The sequence below is a fragment of the Zonotrichia albicollis genome, chromosome 2 (genome assembly GCF_047830755.1).
Source record: "Zonotrichia albicollis isolate bZonAlb1 chromosome 2, bZonAlb1.hap1, whole genome shotgun sequence".
In the NCBI taxonomy this organism is placed as follows: domain Eukaryota; kingdom Metazoa; phylum Chordata; class Aves; order Passeriformes; family Passerellidae; genus Zonotrichia; species Zonotrichia albicollis.
The window spans coordinates 1,413,666-1,441,183 of NC_133820.1; the positions used below are offsets into that span (position 1 = coordinate 1,413,666).

Genomic DNA, 27,518 nt, shown 5'->3' on the forward strand with positions numbered 1-27,518 from the left:
TGCAGCCCTGCCCAAAGTGCCCATTAAACCCTGCCTGGCTCCAGAGGGCCCTTCCAGGTGGCCTGGCAGGTAATCAGGTCCCTCCTGGGAACAGCACTGTGCAGCCATGGGTGAATCCAAGGCTGGCATGTTTTCCTGCAGGATCCCTGCCTTCCCTTCAGCAAGGAACTCTGCTCAATGGGAGTGCTGAGCTCTCCAAAGGGCTGCTACACAGCCCAGGAAATCCTTTCCAATATTGCTGTGCTGGTGGGGTTTTGTACAGGAATTCCATGTTCAGAGTATGGATTTTCCCAGCAGTTTTCTCCAAAGCACAGTGAGCACACCTGCATTCTGATCCTTGTTTCCTGCAGAAATAAGGATGAAATATTGATGATGTCACACATGGAGCACATTCATGGTCCCTCCTATCCCCAGGGAATCTACTTGTGTTTTCCCTCAGCGGCCTCTGTGCTCTCACAGGTTGCTTATTGCTTTTCAGGGCTGCCATCCTTGCTGGATTGATAAAATCCTAATGGTGTTTTCCTCTCCTTTCAGGTTATCCAACAGGCTATCCCACTGCTGCCCCAGCCTACAATCCCAGCATGTATCCAACCAGCAGCCCTGGCTACGCCCCAGGTAAGAATCCTCAGAAAGGCCCCAAAACATTCCTTGCTCACCCATTCCCAAGCACTGCAGATAAAAAATAACATCTCACCCTTCAATTTGACTTTTGTTTGCTTGAGATGTTTATTCTGAGTGGTTTTGCCTCAAAAGAGCTGCAGGATTTTAGCCCTTCCAAATGGAGCTGCCTTTGGAGCTCGGTGTGCAGCAGAAGAGCTGGACTTTGTGCCAGTCTTGCTAAGCCCTCTCTTCCCCTAAATTGCCAAGTTTTCAGTCCCCCAGTTGCCATAAAATCAGTGGCTCCCCAGGCTCAGGCGCTTTCCAAGGCTGATGAAACAGGAATGAGCGGTTTGTTGCCAAAATCTTTTGGTTTTGTCTTCTCCACATCAGAGTTTACACATATTCTGTAAAGCTGTTTATTGTGGATGATTCTGGAAGGGATCTGTTGTGTTTTGTTTGGGTTTATGTGCTTTTAATAAGGTCTTCAGCTGAGTTTTTTCCCGTTAAAGCCTTAACATGCAACATGGAACAATTTTTGTTCCCCTGGATTTGTGCTGGCCACCCTCCTTTCCCCTGAAGGATAAAACACTGGAGGAATTAAATGAAAACAACTCCATAGAATAAGAAAAAGCCCATAAATTTATTAGTAGCTTGTCCTGCCAGAGGCTGGCAATGTCCTCCCTGCTCAGCCAGGAATGTAAATACTGCAGCATTCTGGCATTTTGGCCTGGATATTACAAAATGTCACTTGTCCCCAGTTGTGCAGGCAGCAGCTCCTCCACTCAGTGGGCACATGGCCAAGGGAACACCCAAGGGAGAGCAAACCCCAAATCACTGAAGGATAGGGATTTTTGGGGGGGTCTGAATTGCTTCTTGTACATCCTAGACACCATTTAATAATTTCCATCTTGGAAATCTTCTGATGTCCAGAGAGCTGACAGGTCAATTTTTATGGAGAACAAAAGCCTACCAGTGGGTAACACAGCTAAGCTCTAAACTAGCAAGGAAACTATGAAGATTAAAATTCAGAAATTAAAATTGGAATGAAAATGCTGAAACTTTTATAGTTTCCCATAAATCATGAGGGCAAGTTGAAGAGACCTGGTTTAGGTAAAGGGGTCCCTGCCCAAGGCACAGGGTTGGAACTGGATTGTCCTTAAGGTCCCTTCCAACCCAAACCATTCTATGGTTCTGTTACAAACAATTTTTGCAGCTCTTGAAATCAATACCATTTAATATCACAGCAGGATTTTAAACCATTTTAACCACTCTGGGAGGCAGGAGCAGGCTGTGCTGCTCGGGACTTCCCAGCACCACACTCAGTGGTCCCTTCTCAATGGAAAGCAGACTTGCAGGAGGAAAAAAAAATAAGGGATTCAGAGAGCTAACTGATGGAAAAGAAGTGCCATAAAATCTCCCAGCAGTGGGGACATGTGACAGAGTGACAGCATCCTCAACTGTGCTAAATGGAATTGGGCTGAGCTAATTCTGTGGTTCAGTGGCTGAGCTAAAACCTCCATCAGTACCGAGAGTGTTTCCTCAGATTGAAGGAGCTGCTGTCACACAGGAGGCTGGAAAAAGCCTGGAGAGCAATGTGGTCCTGGTGTCCTTCAAACACACTGGGAATCAGCTTGGGGCCAAAATCTTGGATTTGTCAAACAGCAGACTAATTCTAAATCAGGGATTAAATAAGGGATTTTAGACATTGAGTCTAAAAAAGAAAGAGATGCTGCATGTTCCCAGCAGAATAACTGCTCCTGAACATCCCATCCATGGACAAGTCCTGTTCCAAAGCTCCCAGGCTGGGCAGGGGGTGGTTCCTGCTGGCAGAAATCCCTCCAGCTCACTAAAAACTAATCACAAACCTAGAGTTCATCTGATTCTCCATGTGGAGATTGCCCAGGGAAAGGTGCCCCTCAATACTGCTTGGAACAGAGGTTGTGGTTTCTGAGTTCTTGGGAGGTACACGCAGGCAAGGTCTCTTGAGCAGAACCATTCTGTCCCAGCTTGACCACCCTCTCTGCTCCACCCTGAAGATCTCCTCCCTCAGGTGTCTCTTGCCTCAAACCTTATGAATTTTGGTGGATTCCATGCAGAGTCTTGACAGGAGATCAACCCCTGAGCCAAGATAATTCCAATTTTCAAATCCCACCTGCTTTTGTCCCTGATGTTCTCCAAACACTCCCTGAAGCTTCACTGGAAGTCAGCCATGCTCATGCTCTTCTCTTGACCTCGTGGTTCCCAGAATCCTGGGATCCACATGGGAAATTCAATGATGTAATGACCTAAGCTTTGCAACAGCATCAGAGGGAAACAAGGAGAGGAGCTTGGAGAAGTTTGGAGTCCCTTTGGTCCAGTGAGGAAAGGGAAATGGTGATTGGAGCCAGTCTTGATTTCTCCCTCTCCCAATGCCAAGTTTCTAGTAGATGTTTGCTGGTGTTTGAGCCCAAAAGGTGTTAAATTATTCCCCAGATTATTCCAAAGGAGCCCTACGAGCAAGGGCATGAGTTGGACTGGATAATCCTCATTGATCCCTCCCAACTCAGGATTTTCTGTGATTCTATCAATTCCTTTCCATTCACTTCAATTCCTGCCCTATGTGATTTTCCTGCTGCATTTTTCCACAGCTTTTAAAGGGAGAGACACAAGGCAAAACACAGCATTGCAAACTCATGCTTGCAATAAGCCTGTTGTTTTAGGACACTGTTCTTAAAAAATCCCTTTTAAGTATGCAGTAATGAGCATCTAAAATCACTCTGCTGCAAGAGGCACAATTAAAAAAATATAAAATTATGTATGTCTTCATTAAGCCTGGTGCATGTTCCCTCACAGGCATTCTGTCTTGCTCGTGGTTGTTTTGTTTTAACTTCCTTCATTAAAGCCTCCCTTTTTTTATTTTCCTGAAAGTAGGACACACACTTTGCTGGTGGAGGCTGGAGCTGTGTTTATTAATAATGCAGGGCAGAAGTAATGGCTCTGCAGCAGTGCCCTCACAGAGCAGGACTGAAATCAGCCCCAGAAATGAGGGATCTGTGTGGGAATGTTGTGGGGCAGGATGGAGGCTCCAATCCCCCATTCCTGCTCCTGCATCCTGCTGGAGGAAATGCTGCTTTGCAGAAGGGAGCTGGAGCATCAGCAGAGCTCTGAGCCATCCTCTAGAGGTGCCCACCCACTCCTTGGGGACACCAGTGGGTGCCCTAAGGGGTATCTTGGGCTCTGGAGAGGTGAACATCCTGTCCTGTAGCTTTCCAGGAATAACTGCTCTCATCATTTTGAGGCACTCAGGCACAGGACTGCCTGGGGAATTAAACTTCTTGCAAACTTTGTTCAGGGCTGGAGGCTGTATCCATCCCAAATGAGGTTGTTAGAGGGAAGCAGGATCTCCTACAATGCTTTGAAAGGGTTCGTAATTTTGTGTTTTCCACTTAAAATATATCCTGAACATTCCCATGTCATCTAAAGGTCCTGTCAGGAAAACAGAGCAGTCCCAGTGCTGCAGAGACCCACAGCTCACATTGTTTGCTCAGTTCCCACTGGCTGATTTGCCGGGGGTTAAACTGATAATTAACAAAAACTCCTTCTTTTATTTCTATTTATGTGAGAGGATAAACCAAATCCAGAAGACACTGGTTGGAGTGTCCCTTAAATGGCATAAGATAGTCATGGCTGGATTGTGATCCCTGTGAATTATTGCAAAGGAGCAGGAGGTATTTATGTTCCTGAAACCTCCTTGGTCCACCTTTTGTGTAGTTTTAAGTGATGGATTCTCCAAGGATCTGTGATTTAATAAAGAAAATGCAGAGCTGTGGCAATCTCCCAGCCATCTCCAACCCAAATTGCCTTGATTTTGTGGCAGGTTTAATGTGGAGAGGGAAAACCACAGAGGAAGGATTCGTGTAACATTGCAATGAATTGTCTCATCAGTCTCAGAGATTAAAACCTCTGTGAAATCCAGAGAAAAAGTGAATCTGATTCTGAGTAAAAGCAGAAGTGAGGGAGTGTTTCTGTGGCAGCACTGGGAGTTGCTCTCCAGTGTGATGTTCCTGAGTGCAGCCTAGCATGGAAAATAAAGCAAGGCAGCCTGGAAATCCTTAATAACTCCCAAACCTTTGGGAGAGGGCAGACACTTGGAGCAGAAAATGATCAGTGACTGAGTGCAGGAGAAATTGGGCTTGAATCTCTGACTTCTCACAAAGCTCCTGGTTTTCTCTTGGAGGAGGGAGGAGCAGGGTTCCACATCTCCAGCCGTGCAGCAGCATCCGGGTGGATCTCACACCCGTGAGTGTCTCCCACAGCTGCTGATGGCCAGCACAGCAGCACTGCTGGGTGTCCTCTGTGCTCCCCATTCCTGTCTGAGCCCAGGAGAGTCTCAGGGGGTTTGGTGGCCCAGCAGACCTGCAGCAGTGCTTCCCTGCACTCTCTGGGAGGTGGATTTCCATCCTCTGGGATGTGCTGTGCTGCTGCGGGCTGTGGCCCCAGTGCCAATTCCTCCTCAGCCCCCCCAGTCCAGAGGACTGATCCCAATCATTCCCAGCTTGCAGCCCTGTGACACTCAGATTTACAGCTGTACCTTCAGAGAGGGCTAATTCAGAGTCTCAGCGGATGTGCAGGGTGTGGAACATCCTTGCTCCAGGAAGATTTCCAAGCCCTGACTGAGAGGTGAAGTCCCTTCCGTGGGGCTCAGCACCTCAGGGCTAGGAACCTGGAGGGAAGAGATGAACCAGGTGATTCCAGTGGGACCTAAGTGTGGGAAGCTGTCCCTCAGTGCTCTGTGTGACACCTCTCTGTCCCCACTCCAGCCACACTTCTGATGAAGCAGGCCTGGCCCCAGACCTCCTCGTCCTGTGCCACCGAGGGCACCTTCCACCTCCCTGTGGACACCGGCACGGAGAACAGGACCTACCAGGCTTCTTCTGCAGCATTCAGTAAATAAACCTTTCCTTCTGGGCTTACTGGGGTGGTGTGTGCCTGTCTGCCTCCCCTGCTGGGGGGTGATGTGTGGACAGGGTGATTTGGGATCACAGAATTAAAGACTGGTTTGGGTTGGGAGGGAATTAAACATCGTCTTGCTCCAACCCTCATGGGCACCTTGCACTGGATCAGATTGCTCCAAGCCCCATCCAGCCTGGCTTTGATGGATTAAAACCACGAAGGATCATGAAAAGGAGAGCACTGACCCTCCTGCTGCTGCTGCAGAGGAGGAATTCCAGTGGAGAAGGTGAAACCTCTCTCTTGGCTGAGTGTTTGATCCCTGGGAGCAACCCGGGGTTGTTCACAGGTGTTTATCTCCAAAGGGACATTATTCCCCATTCCCTTAAAAATGAAAGAATTCCAAAATAAAGGCTGATTTTCAAGGAGCACTGCTGAAACTCCCCCCTTGTAAGCCAGGCTGGCTGAGCAGGAGCAGGGGGAGGAGATGCCATTGAGGGATCACAGTCAAACAGGCTTTTCCAGTGCAGCCTTGTCATCTCAGCCCTGGAGAGGATAAGTAGTGCCTCCAGCAGGGCTGATAAGCTCCCTGATAAACCCTGGGATGCTTTCCCTGGTATGTGGGGTGTCCTCTGGCCCCTGCTTAATCTGGGCCATGAGTGCTGTGGGGTCAGAGGGTTCCTCACCTTACAGCTACTCCAGGCTCCTTTTTCCTTCCAAATCCAATCAATTACACAACAAGGTGAGAGGAAGAAATGTAATTTCTTTTTATTAAAAGAATTATTAAAAATAAACATTTTAAAAGTCTTTAGGAGACTTTCTCTTGGAAAAAGGATGTCCCTATCATTCCTTGGGGTAGGGGCTGTACGATGGGCACGGTCCAGCCCTGGAGCAGCTCTGGTGCCTCCTCTGGACTCTGCCCAGCAGCTCCAGGTCCTTCTGCTGTGTCCCCAGGGCTGGAGGCAGCTCTGCAGGTGGGCTCTCACCTGAGGGAGGCAGAGAGATAGAATTGTGGACATCCTGTCAGTTCCTTGCCCAGCTGAGAAATCCTGCTTGTGGTGAACCCTGGAAACAAGCAGCAACAGAAAATTCCCCACTGAGCTCTTCCCCCCATCCCCCACAAGAAGCCTTTTATAGAAAACCATTTCTGTGCACTTGTGAGCTGCAGGATCAATAAGGCTGAGATTTCTGGAGTGACATGAGGGATTTAATCAGCAATTTTAATAGAAGCTGGAGCTTAAAGGCTCGCTGCAGCTGAACCACAAAGTGGCAGCAGCACGGGCCGCGCCAGCCTAATCCTAATAAGGTGTTAGTCATAATTAGGTTTTAAAATTATCTGCCAGACTGAGAGGAGCCTCCATCATCTTGTGTCATTAAACCTTGTTTTCACATTGTTTTACCTGCAGGTTGTTCTGTTTTTTCCCCAGTTTATAAGCACAGCAGATTACCTCTGCCTGGGTTATTGTGTTTTAATACCTTTTTAATATAGGAGATAAACTGTCTGTGATTCATCAATCAGGAAACACTGCAGGTCTTGGTATTCAAAGTGGTGAAACCTCACAGACTTAAGCAGGTCCATACCTCTAGACACCCCTCAGAAATGAAGTGTGACACTGAGAACTGGCAGCCTCTGAGGTATTTGTTTGAAAAAATGAGTTCAGAATAGAGAAAAAAAATCCATTAGATGTAAAACCAGGAGGTTGGTTGGTCTGTGGCTGACTGGGTTCCTGGAGGAGTCCTGATGGAGGAAGCTGCACTTCTGCTCTGATCAATATTTCAAACCTTTTCCACTTCTCATTGGAAGATGGTTGCTCTCCTGCTAATGTGAGGAAAAGAGTCACAGCTATTCCCCTTGTTAATTAACACCTATTTTTCCAATCTGCAGTAATCAGGAGGGGGTGAGATGCTGTTTGGGAGCTCCTAAAAGCTCCGTGTGTTCTTCGCCCTGTTTCAGTGCCTGGAGGATGATGTGGGATATTAGACTTGAAATCTTGGTCATCTCTAATTGCTGAGCACTGGTGGAGTAAATAAGTGAAACATATTTGAGTTAAATATATTTGAGGAAATAAGTGAAATATATTTGAGTGTTTTGGCTGGGCTGAGCCTTGCCTTCTCCTCTCCATCCCGCGCAGTCTTTGGGGCCCGTTTGCTCAGGGGATGGTTCCTCCCAGCCCTCCTGCCAGCCCTGAGCAGCCATGCCAGGCCCTGACTGGCACCCTCTTGTGTCTGTGGCAGGGTACACTGCGGGGACTCCCTACAAGGTGCCACCAACCCAGAGTAACAACGCCCCTCCTCCCTACTCGCCGTCTCCGAACCCGTACCAGACCGCGATGTACCCCATCAGAAGTGCCTACCCACAGCAGAACCTGTACACCCAGGTAGGTGCCACCCCCTGTGCCCATCACAGTGCCCACCCACAGCAGAACCTGTACACCCAGGTAGGTGCCACCTCCTGTGCCCATCACAGTGCCCACCCACAGCAGAACCTGTACACCCAGCTAGGTGCCACCTCCTGTGCCCCATCACAGTGCCTGCCCACAGCAGAACCTGTACACCCAGGTAGGTGCCACCTCCTGTGCCCATCACAGTGCCCGCCCACAGCAGAACCTGTACACCCAGGTAGGTGCCACCTCCTGTGCCCCATCAGAAGTGCCTGCCCACAGCCAAACCTGTACACCCAGGTAGGAGCCACCTCCTGTGCCCATCACAGTGCCCACCCACAGCAGAACCTGTACACCCAGCTAGGTGCCACCTCCTGTGCCCATCACAGTGCCCACCCACAGCAGAACCTGTACACCCAGCTAGGTGCCACCTCCTGTGCCCTCAGCCATGCCCCAACACACCTGAGTCCACTGGAGTCCAACCCACCCCTGCACACTGGTTCCTCTCCAATGCCAGCCACAGAATTTGCCATTTGTCCTGTAAACCTTTGTAGCTCCTAAAAGAAATAAGTGATGGAGTAGTTGCCCTGCGCCTCCTTCTCCCTCTAATCCAGACCTTCAGAGGTTCTCTAATGGGGCTTTCACTAATGCACAATAAAATCTCCCTTTTGCTGATTCAAATTCATGTTTTCTTTCCTCCCATGCCTGGTTTGCAGGTCCTGACAGTGTTGCTGCCTGCCCTGGGGACAGCAGTTCTCTCCCTTGTGCATCTCCTCATTTCAGGCCCTTCACTACTTAGCATGTGAAGCTTTTTCTTCTTTTTCTGTTGGCTCCTTTTATTCCCATGCATCCTTCTCCCTTTGTTTCAAAACTCTGCAGCCTGGATTTTGGAGCCCTGTGTGAAACCCAATAAGATGACACAATACCTGGACCCAAGAACCATGGCTTGTCCTTTCCTTCCATCTCTTGTTCCTTTTCTACACCAGCAGATGTTTGTGTCCAGGCCCTGTTTCATCCCATCAAAGGAAGGCAGCAGGGTCAAGGAGTGAATCCATCCAGGACAAACCCATTGAGGAGATCCTTTTAATAAATCCCTGCTTTATTCTTTAGCTCTGTTCTAGGGCAGCCTCCTCAAGGCATCCCAGGCACAGGAGCTCATCCATGGGACCACCACCCACCAGCCCTTGTGCAGCGCTCGAGTTACAGAGCCGAGAACTCCTTAGGTTGGAAAAAACCTGGAATAATGATGGGATTTTTTTTTTTTTTATTTCCCCCTCTCCACCAGGGAGCTTATTACACCCAGCCCGTGTACGCGGCCCAGCCTCACGTCATCCACCACACCACGGTGGTGCAGCCCAACAGCATCCCCTCGGCCATCTACCCCGCGCCCGTGGCCGCGCCGCGCACCAACGGCGTGGCCATGGGCATGGTGGCTGGCACCACCATGGCCATGTCAGCAGGTAAGGAAACAAACGGGGGCAAAACCTCCCCCTGTGTCCCAGGTGCTGCCCCGCTTCACCTGCTGGGTTTGCTTGCTGGGCGCTGCTCCTGTGCAGGCAGAAATGCAGTCATTTACCCCAAATCCTCATCTGACTCAGCAGAGGAGACCTTCAGTTTGGCTCACTCCTGCGTCCTTAGATACATTATTCTGTATCCTTAAAAATATTGTATATATTATATTATATATATATATTCCTCTCTCTGTTCTGTAAGTGAAGGAATAACCAGGCTGGTCCATCCTCAAGTAGTTGTATTTCCCTCAAGCTCTTTTCTCAAAGACACTTTTGGTCTCTTTTCTCAAAGATACTTTTGGTCATGTTTTTGGTTGACAAAATGAATGTTAACCTTGTTTTATCTATCCCTGTTCCTCTAAATTTCACATGCAGATTCTAATTGCAATTAATAGCACATTAAGTAAGATACGGGCTGGTTTTATTTTTTCCAAAGCCTGTATTTTTCTCCTTAACAGTTTGGAGGAGGAGACCTTTGGTTTGGCTCACTCCTGCATCCTTAGGTAGATTTTTCTATGTCCTTAAATATATTGTCCCTTCCTCTGTCTGTTCCTTAACTGAAGGAATAACCACGTTGGTTCATCCTCAAGTAGTTGTATTTCCCTCAAGCTCTTTTTTCAAAGACACTTATGGTCATGTTTTTGTTTGACAAAATGAATGTTTTTGTTTGACAAAATGAATGTTAACCTTGTTTTATCTATCCCTGTTCCTCTAAATTTCACATGCAGATTCTAACTGAAATTAATAGCACATTAAGTAAGATAGGGATTTTGGTTTTGTTTTTTTTTTCCCAAAGCCTGTATTTTTCTCCTTAACAATTATTGGGATTGTATATTGAATTATGCCAAAAAAAGCATCATTCATCCTTTTGCATCTGCATTAGCTGTGAAATAGGAGTCTGTAATGGGACACAATCCCTATTCCAAGCAGAGATATTGCAGCCTGGATGTGACAAGAACCACTCTGAGAGATTTACTGTTGCTTATATTAAGAAGTGGATAAATGTAATTAATGCACGTGGGATGAGTTAGAATTTCATTAATAACATTTGTAGAGAGATACCCAGAAACTGAGAGTTTGGTTTGAGCACCCATTTGCTCCCAGAACAGGGTAGGCCAGGGCTGTGTCCTCCCTCCCCGTGAAGGCACTGTGCAAATTCTGACCTAAAATCCCTCTGATCTGACTGATTGACCGGCTGCAGACTTAAAAAAAGGCTCATCTCAGTTTTCCCTGGAGATTTGTTGAGGTTTTTTCCTCATCTCCCTTTGCCTCCCTCATCCCTTCCAGTTTGTTTCAGATCTGTGCAGTGGTTTGCTGTTGCAGTGCTTTCAGCAGGTAGATGTCAGCAGGTTGTGGCCAGCTTTGCTTCCTGTCTTTAGGGACACTGGAAAAAAACCAAGGAAAACCCTTAAGTTAAGAGCCAGAGCTAGCATGGAAAATCTGCTGGGGCTTTAGGTGTTCTTATTCTGTTTGTGGTGCTGGCTGATCCCACTCGTGTGGGTCCAACACCTTTGAATCGGGTCTGGCGGGCAGAAGAATTATCTGGGAAAAAAGGGGAAAGGGAGAAGGGAAAAAAGGGAGAAAGGAAAGGGAGGCAGCTGGTGCTGTCCCTGCCCCACTGCAGGCACGGATGCCAGCTCCTCTGCTCCGTGCCAAGCGTTTCCCTTCCCTGCAGGAACCTTGTTGACCACCCCCCAACACACCGCCATCGGAGCACATCCAGTGTCCGTGCCAACGTACAGGGCTCAAGGAACCCCCACCTACAGCTACGTACCTCCACACTGGTAAACCACTGGCCAATCCATGTGAGTGCTGCCTCCAAACCCCATCCAGCCCCACCTTGGGCACTTCCAGGGGCTTCTCTGGGCTCACAGGGAGGAATTCTTTCCTGGTATCCCATCCAGCCCTGCCCTGTGGCAGTTTGAAACCATTCTCACTGCATCCCCTGACAAAGAGTCCCTCCCCATCTTTGTGTCCCTGGAATATTTCCTTTCCCCTGCTGGGAGATCAGGCTGTTCATTAGCACCGGGGTTGCGTGCACTGCCTGTGTGTTCCTGTCATGCCTGGGATCCCAGAAATCCCAGCTGCTCGTTCCTGCAGCCCTTGGCCCATCATGCCCAATTACCAGCACAGGCAGCTGATGGGAACACGATGCTGCCCGTGGAGAGCCCATCCAGCCCCGGGGTTATCTGAAATCTCTCTGTGCCACACAAATTACGCCGGGCTAATCCTGCCCCTCCCAAATTGATGTGCAATTAGCAGGGAGCAGCTCATCTGCATATTTGTAATCCTCTGCGTTGGATAGCATGGGTGAGCTGCTGCTTTCCCTGCTCCCTGCCTAATTGCCCACAGGGATGGTTAAATTCCATATGGATCAGCTCCACGTGGTGCAGGGGTGCAGAGGAGAGGAAAACATCCTTCTAACTCCCTGTTCTTAATGTATTTGCTGTCTTCCAGATCCGGAGTCAAACATTGTATGCAACTACACAAGTCTTACATCGGTGCTGCGGCCGCTGGGCTGCAGCGCCTCGTCTGTTTGCAAGAACAAAAGAAAAAAAAAAAAGTGCAAGGGTCACTTTATGCATTCTTTAGTGGTTTTTGTAAAAGCTGCTTTTTCTAATCTTCTGCCTCTTTTTTTTCCCCCCCTTCCTCCCCCTCCCACATGAATTGTGTAACACACATACTGACACTGAGCAATAGTCGAGTTCTCTCTTCGGTCCTATCATTTGAAAGCTCAGAATCTTCACTTTTCCAGCATTGCCCAGCTGAGTGGTGCAAAGATCCCCCCACTTCTTGTTCGTTTGGGTTCTTTCTGTTCTTTTTCTGTTGTCGTTGTTGTTGACAAGAGCCTAGATTTTTTTTGGCTAGTAAGAGTGGTTGATGTTCAGGGTACTATGTGAAAAGCACAGCGCTGGTAGGCAGGCTTATTCCGATTTGGTTTGGGTATTTTTAGTTGAAGAATATAAATTATTCAATCTTTCATAACATATTACAAGAAAATTGGTGTCTTCCAGATAGCTGTCGTGATAGATTATAAATGCATTATCTGCAGTGGAATTCTGAACTCATCCCTTCTTTTTGTAGGAGTAAGAGAATATAAATATAATTAGCGACGTAACACACTTGTCTTAGGAAGCACGAGGACTGGTCACCAGCGGGTCTTTGGTCTGCTTTTTCCAACTGGGCACACGGCTCATGGGTGATGGGAAGGGAGCAGCAGGAAGATGCATGCCTTGGGAGCATCTGGAACCCCTTGGGAGAACGGGATGCTCCCCTCAGCCACGTCCTGGGGCAGTGTGGGGGAGAAGGAGGCTCCTTCCTTGCGTGGCTGCTGTTTGCAGGCACAGATGTGCTGGGCAGCTGCTGAGGCAAGCAAGGAGATGTCCAAAGGTTGGGCTGGAGAGCTTCTCCACGTCCAAGGATTGATCTGGAGAGCTTCTCCAGGTCCAAGGGTTGATCTGGGGAGCTTCTCTCAATTTAGGGTTTGGTGTGAGGAGCTCCTCTAGGTTCAGGGTTTGGTGTGAGGAGCTCATCCAGGTTCAAGGTTTGGTCTGAGGAGCTCCTCCAGGTTCAAGGTTTGGTGTGAGGAGCTCCTCCAGGTTCAAGGTTTGGTGTGAGGAGCTCCTCCAGGTTCAAGGTTTGGTCTGAGGAGCTCCTCCAGGTTTAGGGTTTGGTCTGAGGAACTTCTCTCAGTTTAGGGTTTGGTCAAGAGCTCATCCAGGTTTAGGGTTTGGTCTGAGGAGCTTCTCCAGAGTATGGTGGTGTGGGAAAAGAGGGCGTCTGGTTGATGGAGATGAGTCTTCAAGGCAGGGCGAGGGCAGGATGGGTGGCTTCAGCTTGCAGCCATGGTGTTGGCAGGGTAAAACCAAACTGCACTGCCTCCATGGCAGTTGAGGTGTCCCCCTCCCATTCTTTGGGTTGCAGCTCCAAGACTTCCAGGAGGAATGTTCATCCAAGCACAAATACCAGCACCAGAGAGAAAGGCCGGGGAGGGGGAGGATGTCTGGCTGCTCTGCTTGGAGGGGTGGCAGAGGAGGAAGCAATAGCAATAAACACGTCGCCTCCTTCACGGGAAGGCACCTGAGAAGAGGTGACAGCAGGGAAGGTGATCCACAGTTGGCATGGAGCAGGATGGGGGACACCAGGCACACAGAGGCTGTGGGCATCAGGGTCATTTGGGGGGGCTTGGCTTACCTGGGACGTGGGGACAGGGAGCTGGTGACATCCCCCCTCGGGGTGTCCAAGTAGAGCAATAAGTTATCTTGAGGGCAGCAGAGGCAGTTTGGATTTGCAGACAATGCTTGTGGCCAGTTTGTTTTTAAATCCTTGTCACTAAACCCAGCATAGAAACAAGGTTTTTGGGACTTTTTTGGGTTTTTTTTTTTTTTTTTTTTTAAAGACAAAGGCTTGGTTGGGTTTTGTTTTTTGCCTCAAGTGTGCCAAAAGTGTTCCATGCTCTCGGTGGAGTCTCCCAGCTTGGCTCCTGCTCCTGGAGCTCCTTCCCTTGGGCATGGGGCAGGTGGGGAGTAACAGGCCTAGGGATCCCAGGAGGAATTTCCCTCCCACTGGCTGGTCCCAGGAGTTTGTCAGGTTGGGTGTTGGCACTTCTGTTTGGGCGCGATTTGGTTGATTCTGCTGGTTTTGAAGGAAATCTAGAGCAAAGCTCTGGTTGATCTCCTCAGCCTCGAGAGGAACAAAGTGGGGGAAGACTGTGCTGTGGGGTGGGGAAGGGGCACCCTTGGGCTGCACTTTGGGGTGGTATTGAGGGAAAGGAGAAGGAAAAAAGAGCAAAGGAGCCAATCATCAGTAGGTTCCCTATTTGGCTTGATTAGTAAAGAGCAACAGGACCTTGGGAAATAACACCAACACATCATCCTTGCACTATTTGTAGCACATTGCAGTTAAACCTGGGCCAAAAAATCCCCAGATCCTAAGAATTGAAGAGTTCTGAGATCCCTTTTTCCCCTCTCATGTTTGTGTTACACACCAGGAGCTGTCTGTCAGCATTGAGCCAGGTGTCCCAACATAATGGCAGTCTGGTTTGTGGGGTCCCAGTGAGCTTTGGGATCCCAGCCTGGGCTCTGCAAACAACCTGGACCAGCAGACACCATCCCACCACTGTCCCAGACACCACTTTAGGAACCACTCCTAAAATTCTGACCTGGGTGTGGAAAGGAGATTTTGGGCTTTCTCCTGCAAGGAAAAGAAACATTAAAGGTGGGGAGAAAGCCCCAGGAGTGGAGCGTGGTGGATCACCCAGTGTTCCCACTGACACAGGGCAGTTGGGTTTTGATTCCTTTGCTTGGATCAATAGCAGATCCAGAGCTCCTCATCCCATTATTCCCAGGCAGAAATACTCATTAACCAAAGCGTGGAGTGGTGAAATATTTGCCACCTGTTGGGCCAGAGGCTTTAGTGAGGACATTTGGTAACCAGCCTTGAGCCACTGTGAGGAACCAGGGCCACCACACAGTGCCAGGCTTGGGTGGCTCCTTCCCAAGGTGGGGAGATGCTCCCTGCCCTTCCCTTCGTCCCAAGTCCTTCCTTGGTCAAGTCTTGGCTTAACTGAGGGTCCTGGGCAGGTCACAATGGGGGACACTGATGGGGCCACCAGCTTCTCAGATATGTCATTCCAGCAAAGCTTTGCTGATGTTGGTTAAGGAAAAGGGATTTCCACAGTGAAGGATCACACCGGGCATCAGTGGGAAAGAGCAGGAGGGGTTAAACCATCCTCAGCAGCCACTGAAGTGTCTGAGATTAAAATTCCAGCTAAAGAGGAAGGAAAAATAACTCTAAACCATTAACCCATCCCAGACCTTACCTTTACTTCAAAACACAATCTGCAATGCAAGATTTGGGGGGGGAAATAGGATTTCAGTGGTGGTGGTGACCCCCAAAGCCCAGGAGCCCCTTGAAGCCTGAGGCCATCGTGCCTCCAAGTGGCTGAACCCTCCAGGCAAAGATTTGCTACTGCATTTTATGAATAATAAATCACTCAGTTCAGCATGGTTTCAGTTTTGGGATGTAATTCCCAGGAAATGTTATTTAAGGGGTTTGTTTTAATGAGGGATGTTCAGAGCATCAGGTTTTCTCCCAGCCCCCAGCATCCCACTGAATCTGGTCCTTCCCAGAGAGACCCCCGACTCTTTGCCATCCCCTCTGGGAATGTGGGGATGATGTGGTTCCCAGCTAGAGGGCATCAAATGGGATCCTGGCTTTTCAGCAGGGTGGAAAACAACATTTGAGGCTTTATTTTTGGTAAAATCCAACCAGCCAACAATAGCAATAAGAGCTGCTGGATACCCATAAATCCAGGTATTTTTGATTTGGGCTTTTTTTTGTTTTTAATTGCCAATATTTTCCGGCCCTCCAGCTGTGGTGACCCTCTGCCCATCTTCCCTTCACTTTGCTCCCAAGCCAGGATCAGCCTCCAAATATTTTCTCTGCTATGTGTTAGCATTCCCTTTGGGAAAAAAAAGAAGAAAATAAAGCCTGTGAGGGAGCTTGGGAGGGAGGAAATCCTTGGAAAAGGCATTCCTGTGGCATGTTGCACCACGGCACTTGGAGATTCTCTGGCAATCAGGTGAAAGAACTTGTGGGAATGTTTGCAGGGGAGGAAAAGCAGAATTTGTGGTTTGACAGGAGCGATTCCCATTTGGAAACGCTCGACTGTGCTGCTTGTAGGGAATAATCTTGATGCAACATGGCCACCTGCAGCCTTCCTGCATCCTCCTGCAAGAGATGGAATTTTACAGGGGGAAGAGGGGTTCAGGGTCAGGGGAGGGAGTTGTAGGGAAGCATTGCAAGGTGCAGGATCACACCCAAACCCTCCCATTCCCACAACATGGCCTCGACCCACACCGGGTTCCCACCCCTCTTTCTATGTAATTAATTTTAAATTGATTTCAACCACCAGACCAGCTCATTTTTAAGTATTATTTGACCTCTTAAATAAAAATAAATACCAAAAAAGAAATTATTCCTTGAAAGAACAGCAACAAAAAACAATTTAAACCCAAGAGTAACCACGTCTTCCAAGTCTACATCTCACAGGTGTGTAGGGAACATGGCCTTGGACTGATGCCCTGGAGAGCCCCACAGCCTCAGTTTGTCCATCTGAAGTGTAAATTTGGGGTTGTTTTCCCGTTTGTTTTATGTTCTGGTTTTGGTTCTGAAGATCAGGTCGTGATCTCCCTGACAGATTTCAGCCAAGAGTTTGTAACTGTACGATATTTACTGTAAGATGTAGAACATTCGATAACTATTAAAATGTTTCCAAAAAAAATTAAATAAATAAATAAAAGAGCCCGAGAGGGTTTGGTGGTTGGTTTTTTGGCACAGTGATGTCGTGGGGAGGTGAATGGGACCAGCCCTAAACCCTTTTTTGGGTTGATGGTTGAGGCTGATGGTCTCCAGCCCAACATTGGGTGGGTTATCCCAGTGATCCCAACACGGCCAAGCCAGCGTGATCCCACAGAAGCAATTCCTATGGAAAGTGAAATGTGTCATCTGCATGGTGAGCATCACCACTGTGTGCTCCTGAACTGGGACTTTGGAGAGAGGATGGATGGATGCAGGAGACCAGCAATCCATGCCCCAGCTGGGCTTTGGGAAGGGAGGAGTCACTCTGTGATCCAGTGATTCATGATCCTGCGATGCTGAGCACTGGCACCAGGTGATGGAGGGAAATCAGGAGTTCATGATGGTCCTGGAGAGCTCAACACACCCAGAAGGTGACCACGAAATGGCATCCAGTGCCCTCTGTGCTTCCAGTGGAGCTGTGTGGTGGCATCATGGTTCCCAGAGATGATGATTCCTGTGGCCACCACCCCTGGCATCGCAGCTCCTGGAGTCACCTTCTGTGAGGCCACCACGCTGTGGCCACCACCAGGCCTCAGGGACAGAGAACCCTTCTCAGCAGCCGAGCGAGACGCTGGATTTGCTGTGCTGCCCTTGGACACGTCGGTGGCAGGAGCAGGAGCTGAGCTGCCACCTCCAGCACTTGGCAGCTCTGGGCAGGACTGGCTTTCACACAGCACCCGTGTCCTCCACGGGGTCTTTGTGGCTGTCACCTACAGTAGGAGTCCTAGTAAAATATCTGTATTGTATTTGAATATCTGTATAATATCTGTATATAGGCCTTGCCCTGATAAGCCCTAGTTGTTCTAGATGGGCTGCAGCTGTGGCCAGTGAAGATAACTGGGATAAAAGGGGGTGGGCTTGGCCAGGCAGGGACAGTCTGGAAGGAGCCCTGGCTGAGAAGCAGCAACAGGCAAAGGAAGGAGTCTGTGCTGTGAAGAACTGCCCCCAAGAAATATCACTGAGAAGGTACTGGACTATAGAAATATGAAATACAACAGCCACCGACCCCCGAGGCAGCCCCCAGGCCAGGTGCCTGCTGTGGAGGACAAGGGATGGACCACAGGTGAGCCTGGATTGGCCCCTCTGCACCACCCCGGGTGCCAGGGGCCAGTGTCACCCATCCATGGCTGTCACTACCCAACCCGAACCTCCCCTGGCACTGTTTGATGGGGCTGTTTCCCCTTGTCCTGTCTGTGTTCCCTGGGAGCAGAGCCACAAGTTCCCCCTGAGCCTCCTCTCCTCCAGGCTGAGCCCTTTCCCAGCTCCCTCAGCCTCTCCTGGAGCTCCATTCCCCGCCCTGGCCACGCTCCAGCCCCTGCATGTCCGTGTCGGGAGGCATTCAGGGCTGGATGGTCACAGCAGCAGCAGCAGCGCTGCTGGAGGAGGGACACGGGGACGTGAGCGAGGGCACGTGAGCCCCCGCAGCTGCCCATGAGTCAGGGAGCAGCCCCCAGCCGTGCCGTGCCAGCCCGTGCCAGGCCCTGCCAGCACCCTGCAGCCAGGGACGCCCTCCCGCCTGCCTCGCTGTCCCCACGCTGTTAATGCTGCATTTCCCAGCCTTCAGAGCCCCTTTGTCCCCTCACCTGCTGGGGCCCTTGGTGCTGTTCCGTGTGGGCTCACATCCCGCTGCCAGCGGGGAGGGCACCACGGAGGGGCTCCCCCCCGGCCTCGCTCCTCAGCTCCGGGATCCGGGACACCCGGAACCTGTCAGGGAGCACCACATCAGCCTGTCCCCCTGCAGAGGGGACACACCAGGGGCTGTCCCTGCCTACCTGCCGATGGAGAGGATGGTCACCTCGCTGGGATGAGCTCCGGGTTTGGGGGCTTTGGTGGCACCGAGCGGTGGCAGCACCTCGGGCCACTTCTGGTCACAGCGGGCACACGGGGCCGGGCCCTGCACTGTGTGCAGGTGCTGCTGGTGGTGGCAGGCGGGGGGAAACTGAGGCAGGAGGTGCAGCCTGGGGAGGGGGAATGCCATCAGCATGGGGGTGGCCCCACCATGGGGGGTGCTCAGGGCAGACTCTTACTTATTGAGGGGGGCACAGCTCGGTGGCATCAGCTGCTGCCTCTGGTGCTCCTTCAGCAGCTCCTCCAGCGCCGCTGCATTTTCTGCGTGTGACACCAAGGAGCTGGGGGTCACGGGGCTCTGGCCCAGGTCACCCCCTTCTCCCCCTTCCCGGGACCCCCTGACCTTTCTTCTCAGTGATCAGCCGCACCAGCACCCCAATGGTGTCCTCGTTGGCATCCTCCAGCTGGTAGATGGAGCTGGCACCTGGAAGCAGAAGTTAGGGAATACTCGGTGATGGGGGATGAGGCACCCCAAGGACACGCAGGATGCCCTGGGACAAGGACAAGAAACCACAGGAGTGGTTTGAGCAGGATGAGATGGGTGTGGGATCACCAGGGCTCACCGGTGCCGCCGGGCTGGGGCTCCTTGCTGGCGGTGCAGTGATAACCCTTCTTCTTCAGCAGGTTGCACACCAGGATTCCCAGCAACCCCATGGCACAGAAGACCGGCACGATGGTCAGCACGGCCGCCTGCGCTGCTGCCGCCTCCTCCTCCTCCTCACCCAGCAGGGTCACGCGTGTCCCGTTGGTGCCCGGTGTCCTGCCCGGCATTTCGGGGCTGCGGGCTCGCCGCCGGCCTGCGGGGAAACAGGGATCATCCTCACACAGGGGCTTTGCTGGGATTAAACCCCATTTCCACCGGGAAGCAGATTCTGCCTGTGTTGGGAGCAGAGGTGTCCTCAGCTGCCAGGACATCCCAAGGGGGACACACATCCTCGGGTGACATCCCCGGCTGCAGCACCCACCTGGGCAGCCCGGGGTGCTGCGGGGAGCGGCGGCGCAGGGCAGGCACCGGCCCCGGGGCTCCCTCTCCCCTCCGGGGCTGTGGAACCTGCGGGGCGGGACGGGACGGTCAGGGCACGGCCCGGAGCCCGGGCTGGGCTCGCTGTCCGGGCTGGGCTCACCCCGGCAGGCAGGCTCCGCAGCGGCTGTCGCTCGCCGCCGTCCCCGCTGCCAGCAGCACCCTGTTCCCGGCGCGGCACTGCGTGTGAGCGGCGCAGGACGCGTCTCCCAGAGAGAAGGTGCCGGGGGGACAGGCTCGGCACGACCCCGATGGATCCTGCGGTGGGGAAGAGACAGGGGCTGAGCCGTGCATCCCACAGCCACAGCCGGGCTCGGTTCAACCCCGCCGGGCTCGGCTCACCCCGCTGGGCTCCGCTCCGGGCGGGCATCCCGCGGTGCCCGGCTCCGGGGCGCTGCAGCTCCCGGTTCCCCGGGCAGGTCCGCTCAGCACCTGCGGGGGATCAGAGCGCTCAGAGCAGCCCCTGATGTGGCTCCAGTGGCACGGTGACACATGAGGGGTGAGGATATGAACTCACAGGATGCACCAGGACAGATGCAAACCCATCCCCATGTCCTGTGTGGTGATGGGGTGGCGGTGGAGCACCAGAGAAAGAGGGATGGGATGAGATGCGACAGACGAGGCCAGACTCACCCCCAGAACGGTGACAAGCCACCAGTGCATCCCACTCCTCTTCATCACCTGCTCCTCTTCATCATCTTGGAGAGACCTGCCCAAGGAGGAGCAACAGAGTCATCATCCAGGGAAAGCCCCACTGGAGAAGTAATTTGGGGGCCCCTTTTCTCCCTTTCATCCCTAAATACCCCTACTGCTGCTGTAGGGGTATTTAGGGATGCTGCCTAAATACCACTCCTGAACCATCCCCCAGAAAGTTATCTCAGAGATTTTATGGAATGGCCAGCATCACCCTTCCCTCAGAGATCATCCCAAACTGGAGAGGGACCAACCTCACACCATTCACGCAAGGAGCAGATGATGCTAAACCAAGTTAAAGAAAGGTTTTTTTCCTGCTCCGGAGGAAATCCTTTTGCATCTGTCACAAGGAAATGAAGTCACTAAAAACAATTTTAAAATATTTAAATAACAACATGAACAAAGCAAGAGGTGTTTCCCAGAGCCTCATCCCCCCCTCTTCGAGCTCAGCAATTGGTTGCTAAAATTAAAATCTATGCTGACAGCACAGAGGAAGGAAGGAAAAGTAAATAATAACCCAAACCCGGATCCAGCCTCCGCATGGAAATCCTGCCGCCCGCATGGAAATCCTGCTGCCTGCATGGAAATTCCCCCCAGGTCGTCACGGTCCTGTGAGAGCCCTGGCGGAGCCTCATTACAGCCTGGGCCTGACGAGTTTCTCCTAATTAGTGGCCAGCACCACGCTGAGATGCAGCTAATCCCACATGAGGGGGGTCCTGGGGTGAGCGGGGTGTTTATAGGATGTGGGTTGGCACACCCAGAATGAGCAGGACCCAAAAATGAGCATCCTCTGTACTCCAGTTTCCTCCCAGACTGAGATGTCTGGGGAAGAAATGGCCTCAGGAGGGGACAGGAAGGTCCCACCGTGGCTGAGGGACCACGAGCATTCCAGATCAGCATAACTGGATCTAACCACCACCAGGAGCAGGGGTAAAGCTGATTTGAGGCCAAGCTTAATCCAGGGATTAAGGGCATCCCTCAGATGAACAAAACGCTGCCATAGGGACGCAGGAGCTGCAGGGAGCAGAGGGTGCCAGCTCCTGCTTGGCACTGGAGCTTTGCCAAGGGCTCAGCACCCGCTTTTTGGGGCCATCCCAAGCGGGGATGGGGTACGCAGGCACAAATCCCCAGCTGCCCTGATGCACTCCTCAAACCGACAGAATACAACCCCACAGTGCCAGAGCCGGCTGTTTTTGGGGACACTCCAGGCCCCGAACCCCACCTGACCTCTGCACCAATGCCAACACAGCAGGAGAGGCCACTCGGTGTTGGAAACCTCCCCAGATCCCTCCGGATCACATGAGCCGTGCATTCCCAGCTCCCCGTAATAGAATCTGTAACCCAAAGCTGCCCGCCGGGATTCCAGCCAGGGCTTCCCCTCCCCGAGGGGGAACAGGGTTTCAGCCGAGGCTCCTGCAACAAACGGAGGGAAAAAGGAGCAACTGTTCGGGAAAACTTCGGGGAGCAGCTGCTGGAGACTGCCCGGGACAAGGAGGGATTGGCCGGCAGATGGAGCGAAACTCGGCATATCGCACTCCCGGGGGAGCGGTGGCAACGACCGGGACGCCACGAAATTCCAGAATTAAAGTCCAAGCATCCCCAGGGAGCGCTGGGGCGGCGCTTGGCCCCGGCAGCGGCACGTCCCGACCCCGCAGCATCCCGCAGCATCCCGGCTCCTTGGCTCCGAGCCCTGGCATTTTCCAGCTCCGGCAAAAAATAAAAAACGGGGGAAAAAAGAAGAGAGAGACCCGACACGGCTGCTACCTTTTTTCCCAGCTGAGTATTCCTTAACCTACTTTTCCTCCTCCCCACTCCTTATTTTAACCTACTTTGGCGCTGCAGCAGCCGCAGCCTCCGGACCCGCGGGGCTCCCCCACTCCCGGCGGGGCTCCCCAAATGCCTTAGGGATAAAACGAGACAAAAACACCGCGCAAAGCGGGACTCGAGCACCCCAAAAAGCACCGCACCCCCGTCCTGGCACAGCCCAAAGGTGCGGGAACCCCAACCCCAGAGCCCGCATGGGGGATTGGCCTTTAAAGGGGAATACCCCGAGCTCCCCCCCGGGCAGAGGGGGGTCCCTGTCCCGGGGGTGTCCCCGGGGGTGTCCCCTACCTGTCCCCGCCGCGGAGCCCCCGGGCTCCCCCCGGGCGGCCCCGTCGCTCCCGCCTCCTCCGTATGAATGAACCCGCGGGCGCGCGGCTGGCTAGCCCCGCCCCGCTCCGTGACGTCACACAGAGAGGCCACGCCCCTCTGCCCTCGCAGCAGCGCCACCTCCCGGCCGCGGCGGGGACTGCAGGAATTCCGGATCGCGGCCGTGGACTGCGGGATTTGGGATGGGCTTTGTCCCACCCGCGGGGAAAACGGGAACGACCGGAGCGCGGTGAGTGTTACCGGCCCAGCAGGAACTTAATAAGAAAAAGGGGTGGTTTTGTTTTCTTCTCAATGTGGGCTCGCATGGGGCATCCCTGAGTGCTGCGGCCCGCTTTCCTACCTGTCCTACAGCGCACCTTGTCCTGTTCCCTAGGGGACACTGTGGGGACACCTGGTTTCCGTCAGGCCCCTTCTGTTCCTCTCGGTTTTCCCCAGGACGACCTGGTGTCCCCTGTTGGGCTGTTTGTCCACCCGGGGAATGCCACGGCACAAGGGATGGATATCCTGATATCCCACTCAGGGTTTTCCAGGACAGAATAACTGCACCCTGGGGGTGGAAACGGTGGAAACTCCCACCGGAGTCTTCATCACCAGTGACACCGGTGGGAGGTGGGAGCCGCGCCCCTCCTCACCCCGTCCCTGCCACCCCGTCCCGAGGTGAAGGACGAGACCACGCTGGGATCGTTCTGCCACGGGTGACCTTTAATAACAAAGAGGCCCCAAGTGACCGAAATCCCGCCCCCACCCCTTTCCCAAAATATCCTCATGGTCCCAAATATAGCCCACGCCCACTCACCCCGCTGACGGACAGACGGACGGCTCCATGTGGGATGGCAGCATTGCTGTCACTCACCCAGCTGTGTGGGACTGGGGACACCCTGATTCATCCCTGCCACCACGCTTGTCACGTCTCCCATGGGGACAACAGCGTGTCCCAATCGGGGAGCACGGATCTCGCCTGGATCCTGGGGTGAAAGCAGGAAAATCGGGGAGGGAAAGGGCACAGGGGGCAGGGCTGGTCCAGCACAGTCTCGTTTTTAGGGTGCCCCACATTGTAAGGGCGGAGGGGCAGCCCTGGTGGCTGGAGATGATTGTTCTCATCCAGAGACGCTTCACACGGCAGCAGCGCCTTCCAGGCAGCACAATCCCACTGGGAATCACAGAGAAGGAGGGGGGGACACCCAAATTTCCTTCCCTCCTCCCCTCCATCAGCTCCCCCCTCCAGCGGGGTCGGGCTCTCCCTCGGGGCGATGCTCACTCCGGGAAGGTTTAACCCCTCAGGGGCTGGCAGCGCGGTGATGAGGCCCCTGAGCCCTCCCCAACCCCCAAATAAATAAGGATGTTTATATATATATAATATATATATATATTTAAAACAAACGAACAAACGAACAGAGCTGTCTGGGTGCTGGCGATGGAGCGAGCGGGTTAGCGGGAGGCCCGGGCCGGGGGGGACACCGCGGGCAGACTGGGATCGGGATCGGGATTGGGATCGGGATTGTCCCTGGGCTGGTCCCGCGGCGTGGCCGGGGGTCCCGGGGGCCGGGGGGGCGGCGCCCCCCGCCCCGTGAAGCAGGCACACACAAAACCGGAGAGCAAGGCAGGATCCTGGCTGTCGGGCATCCTCCGGCCGCTCCCCAGGGATGCTCGGTACCCTCCTCATCCTCCTCCGCAGCGCCTTCCCGAGCGAACCCCCGCCCCCTCCCCATCCTCTGGAGCCCCCCAAGCGCTGCGGGTCCCCCCCGAGTGCCGGGGGCGGCGGGGGCAGCGGGGCTCATCCCCCAGCCCCGAGCACACAGAGAGCAGCCGGGTCGGAGATGAGAGGTGCTGGGGCGGGGGGCGCTGGGGAGGGGGCCGGGACCCCCCTCTGCACACAGGGGGGGGCCGGCGCCCCCCGATCCTGGCCCGGGCAGGTCACGCTCTCCAGAGCAGCAGGTGGTTGGTGCTGTCGTCCCTGCCCACGGTCTCGCTGCTGCTGGTCAGCCGGAAATCCTCGTAGCCATCACCGCCGCTGATCACCAACATCTTGGGCTTGGACAGCGCCAGGGCGGGGGCGCGGGGACGGGACGGGTCTCGCTTCTCCGCCTCGCTCGGCTTCTCGGCCCCTGCACAGCGCAGAGCCCCCCAAACGCCGCTGTCACCTGTGTGCCCACCGCTGTCACCTGTGTGCCCCCAGCTTCTGTGTGCCCACAGCTGCCCTGGTCCCCACCAGGACTCCTCAGCATCAGCCCTCCACCGCCTTCCCAGGCACCACATCCCAGCCCCAAAATCCTCCTCTCATCCCAACAGCCCCTCCCAGCCCAAACTGGCCCCTGTAACCCAAATCAGCTCCGCCATCAAAACTGCCAGCTCCCATCCCATCTCCTCCTGCTCCCCATCCCAGCCCTGCTTCAGAGCTGGGGATTTGGGTCTCCCTGGGAAATTTGGGGTTGCCCATGCTGGCAGAGGGCAGTTGAACACCCAGTTTCCCTCACCCTCCACTGCTAGTTTTTCAGGCAGGAATGGAACAGGGACTCCGACATTTCATTCCCAGCCCCACAAAGGCCGTGCCCTGCTCTCGGGCAGTGCCAGCACTGGGACACAGCAGCCACCCCACATACCGGTGTCCCTGGGCAGAGGGAAGAGCACGTCCAAGCCGTCGGGCAGCTCGATGGCCGTCAGGAAGCGCACGTGGCCCGTGTGGCCCTGGGACAGCCCCACCAGCGTGGGCGCCGCCTTGGGGGGCACGGCCAGCGTGAGCACCACGCCGGCGCTGGTCCCGATCCACAGCAGCTCCTTGCAGGCCAGCAGGGCCGTGATCCGCAGGCAGGCGGCCTTGTGCTGCCGGATGATGGCATCCGAGCCTGCCGGGCATGTCCCTGTCACTGCCTGCTCCCGCCCCACGGGGCTGGGAACCCCCCTCCCACAGGGATCCACTCTGTGTGGCACATGGGACAAGGGAAGGGAGCTCACATCCCCCTGGTTGGTGGCATCACAGTGGGGTGACAGGACAAGGGGGAATGGCTTCCCACTGCCAGAGGATGTCAGGAAGGAATTGTTCCCTGTGAGGGTGGGCAGGCCCTGGCACAGGGTGCCCAGAGCAGCTGTGGCTGCCCCAGGATCCCTGGCAGTGCCCAAGGCCAGGCTGGACAGGGCTTGAAGAAGCCTGGGATAGTGGAAGGTGTCTGCCATGGCAGGGGGTTGGAATTAGATGATCTTTAAAGTCACTTCCAACCGAAACCATTCAGGAATTCCCCAATTCTGTGACTGTTGGATTACCGCCCTGCTTCAACATGAAATTATCCATTCCCCCAGAATGGGAATCCCTGTTCCCACATGGGATTACCCAGCTGCCCAACACGAGCACAAGGCCTTGCATCTCCTTCCCCAAAGGCAGCATCCTCACTCTGCCAGCACTGGGTCCCTCAGGGCATTTCCCAGGGGCGCTGGCACCCTCTGGAGCCATGTCCCGTCCCGGGTGTCACTGACCTGCGAGCATCTTGTGCACCGGGGGGGTGATGTCTGCCTCTGCCAGCTGCTCGTAGGTGGTGGCGTGGTACAGCCTGACCTGGGCGCTGCCCTGCAGGGCCACCCACACGCCGCTGCCCGCGCTCACCATGCAGGTGACGCTGCGCCCGCCGTCCTGCCCCACCTGCAGCGTGTGCTGAGGGAACAGACGCCACCGGTGATGCCACCGGTGATGCCACCGGTGATGCCACCAGCACCCATCACACCTCCCATTGCCGCTCCCCATACCTCCTGTGCCAGTGTGGTGGTGTTGAGGACGATGACTCGGTTTTGGCAGCCGCACCACAGCTTCCCTGCCACCGCCACCATCTTGGTGATGGGGCTGCCCGGTGAGCCCAGCGACAGGGACTTGGAGTTTTGGGGGTCCCAGAAGCGACCTGAGAGGGTGGGGAGAGTTAAAGTGTTCCCAAAACCAAATCCAGCTCAACGTACAATGGGGTGTGGTGGCTGAAGACAACTTTCTCCAGGTCACCCCTCAGAGGGGACATAAACTGGTGCCACCATGGGGTTCCAGCGGCAGAAGAATGCCCACCTTCACCTGCCTCTGAGGTGGTGTCTCCAGCATCCCTCCAGGGATGCCACCCCGAGCATCCTTCCCCAGGGGCTGTCCAAGCCACCCTCCAACAGCCACCAATTTGGGGCAGCATTTTTGACATCCCAAATCCAACCTCACCTGCTTCCCGCTGGTACACGACGAGCTCCCCGTTGGCCAGTGACACAAAAACCTGGTTATCCAGGTACCTGTGGGCACAAACCACCTTTGACATCCAGCTGCAGAAGCCCAAAATCCCCAGAGCTGAAAATCCCCCTCCTTCCCCACTCACAGGATGCACATGACGGCAGCAGCGTGCTGCATCTTCATGCTGTTCTTCCTGTTCCGGATGTTGTCCGAGGACTGGTACACGTGGATGCTGCAGGAGGAGAGCCAAGCTTGAGGCTCCCCCAGGGCCTGGCGTGAATTCCAGGCAGGAATTCCCACCCCGGGGACCTACCAGCCATCCTCGGTGCCCAGCCACATGGAGCTCTGGTGGGCCTCGGGGTCGAGGCTGAGCAGGTCCTCGAGGCTGCCGCGGGTGAAGGAGCCGCGGCTGGAGCGGCGCAGGGCGCGCCCGTCCGTGGGGCTCTCGCCGCGCCGGCTCTGCCCGAAGGTGCCAGGGATGGGCATGAAGCCAGGCTCCTGCTCCTCCTCCGAGCTCGTCGTCTCCACCGCTGCCTCCTTGCAGCTGGGAATCTCCTCATCTGCGGAGGAGGAAGAGGAGGAGGATGGAATGGGTCAGACCATGACCTCCAAAGTCATGGGGAAGAGACCATCATGGGTGATGTCAAGCCCAGGGATGCTGAGCCCCAAAACCCACGAGGCTTCACCCAAAGTCCCCCCCATCTCAGAACCACGCTGTTGGGCCGATGCCTCTCAACATCTCTTTTCCCAGGCCCAAAAGCCTCCACCTGCAGATTCCCCCAAGGAATACAAGGCAGAGAGGACAAAACAATGCAGCTGCCCACAATTTTGGGGCT

The 27,518-nt window shown here is 53.9% G+C and overlaps 3 protein-coding genes across 16 annotated transcripts in view; 1 reads left to right on the forward strand and 2 right to left on the reverse strand.

Annotated features, from left to right (window-relative positions):
- FAM168A (family with sequence similarity 168 member A) overlaps positions 1 to 15,911 on the forward strand; it is a 120,405-nt gene extending 104,494 nt beyond the window's left edge. For 3 of the 11 annotated variants that reach the window (XM_074530773.1, XM_074530801.1, XM_074530807.1), the window contains 6 exons: positions 535 to 615; positions 5,400 to 5,525; positions 7,765 to 7,907; positions 9,196 to 9,370; positions 11,097 to 11,226; positions 11,879 to 15,911. In XM_074530773.1, coding sequence (XP_074386874.1) covers positions 535 to 615; positions 5,400 to 5,525; positions 7,765 to 7,907; positions 9,196 to 9,370; positions 11,097 to 11,209 — 638 coding nt within the window. In that variant the 3' untranslated portion in view covers positions 11,210 to 11,226; positions 11,879 to 15,911. Of the gene's footprint in view, positions 1 to 534; positions 616 to 5,399; positions 5,526 to 7,764; positions 7,908 to 9,195; positions 9,371 to 11,096; positions 11,227 to 11,878 lie in introns of those variants that run through there. The other 8 variants (XR_012577552.1, XR_012577553.1, XR_012577544.1 and 5 more) reach the window with 8 other exon arrangements.
- LOC102068586 (tumor necrosis factor receptor superfamily member 19L) lies at positions 12,608 to 23,413 on the reverse strand. The gene is made up of 13 exons (XM_074535504.1): positions 23,350 to 23,413; positions 22,458 to 22,750; positions 22,175 to 22,245; positions 20,286 to 20,361; positions 19,995 to 20,084; positions 19,756 to 19,910; positions 19,597 to 19,682; positions 19,195 to 19,428; positions 18,975 to 19,055; positions 18,811 to 18,892; positions 18,556 to 18,741; positions 18,367 to 18,487; positions 12,608 to 17,493 (listed from the first exon to the last, which is right to left on the reverse strand). The coding sequence occupies exons 1-12, from the start codon at positions 23,411 to 23,413 to the stop codon at positions 18,400 to 18,402; spliced, it is 1,506 nt and encodes a 501-aa protein (XP_074391605.1). The 3' UTR covers positions 12,608 to 17,493; positions 18,367 to 18,399.
- A 425-nt stretch (positions 23,414 to 23,838) lies between these two features.
- The window catches only part of ARHGEF17 (Rho guanine nucleotide exchange factor 17), a 29,305-nt gene continuing 25,625 nt past the window's right edge, over positions 23,839 to 27,518 (reverse strand). For 2 of the 4 annotated variants that reach the window (XM_074530709.1, XM_074530700.1), the window contains exons 15-21: positions 26,996 to 27,242; positions 26,828 to 26,914; positions 26,677 to 26,744; positions 26,232 to 26,380; positions 25,965 to 26,139; positions 25,097 to 25,339; positions 23,839 to 24,601 (exon numbers count right to left, since the gene is read on the reverse strand). In XM_074530709.1, coding sequence (XP_074386810.1) covers positions 24,411 to 24,601; positions 25,097 to 25,339; positions 25,965 to 26,139; positions 26,232 to 26,380; positions 26,677 to 26,744; positions 26,828 to 26,914; positions 26,996 to 27,242 — 1,160 coding nt within the window. In that variant the 3' untranslated portion in view covers positions 23,839 to 24,410. Of the gene's footprint in view, positions 24,638 to 25,096; positions 25,340 to 25,964; positions 26,140 to 26,231; positions 26,381 to 26,676; positions 26,745 to 26,827; positions 26,915 to 26,995; positions 27,243 to 27,518 lie in introns of all 4 variants that reach the window. The other 2 variants (XM_074530690.1, XM_074530685.1) reach the window with 1 other exon arrangement.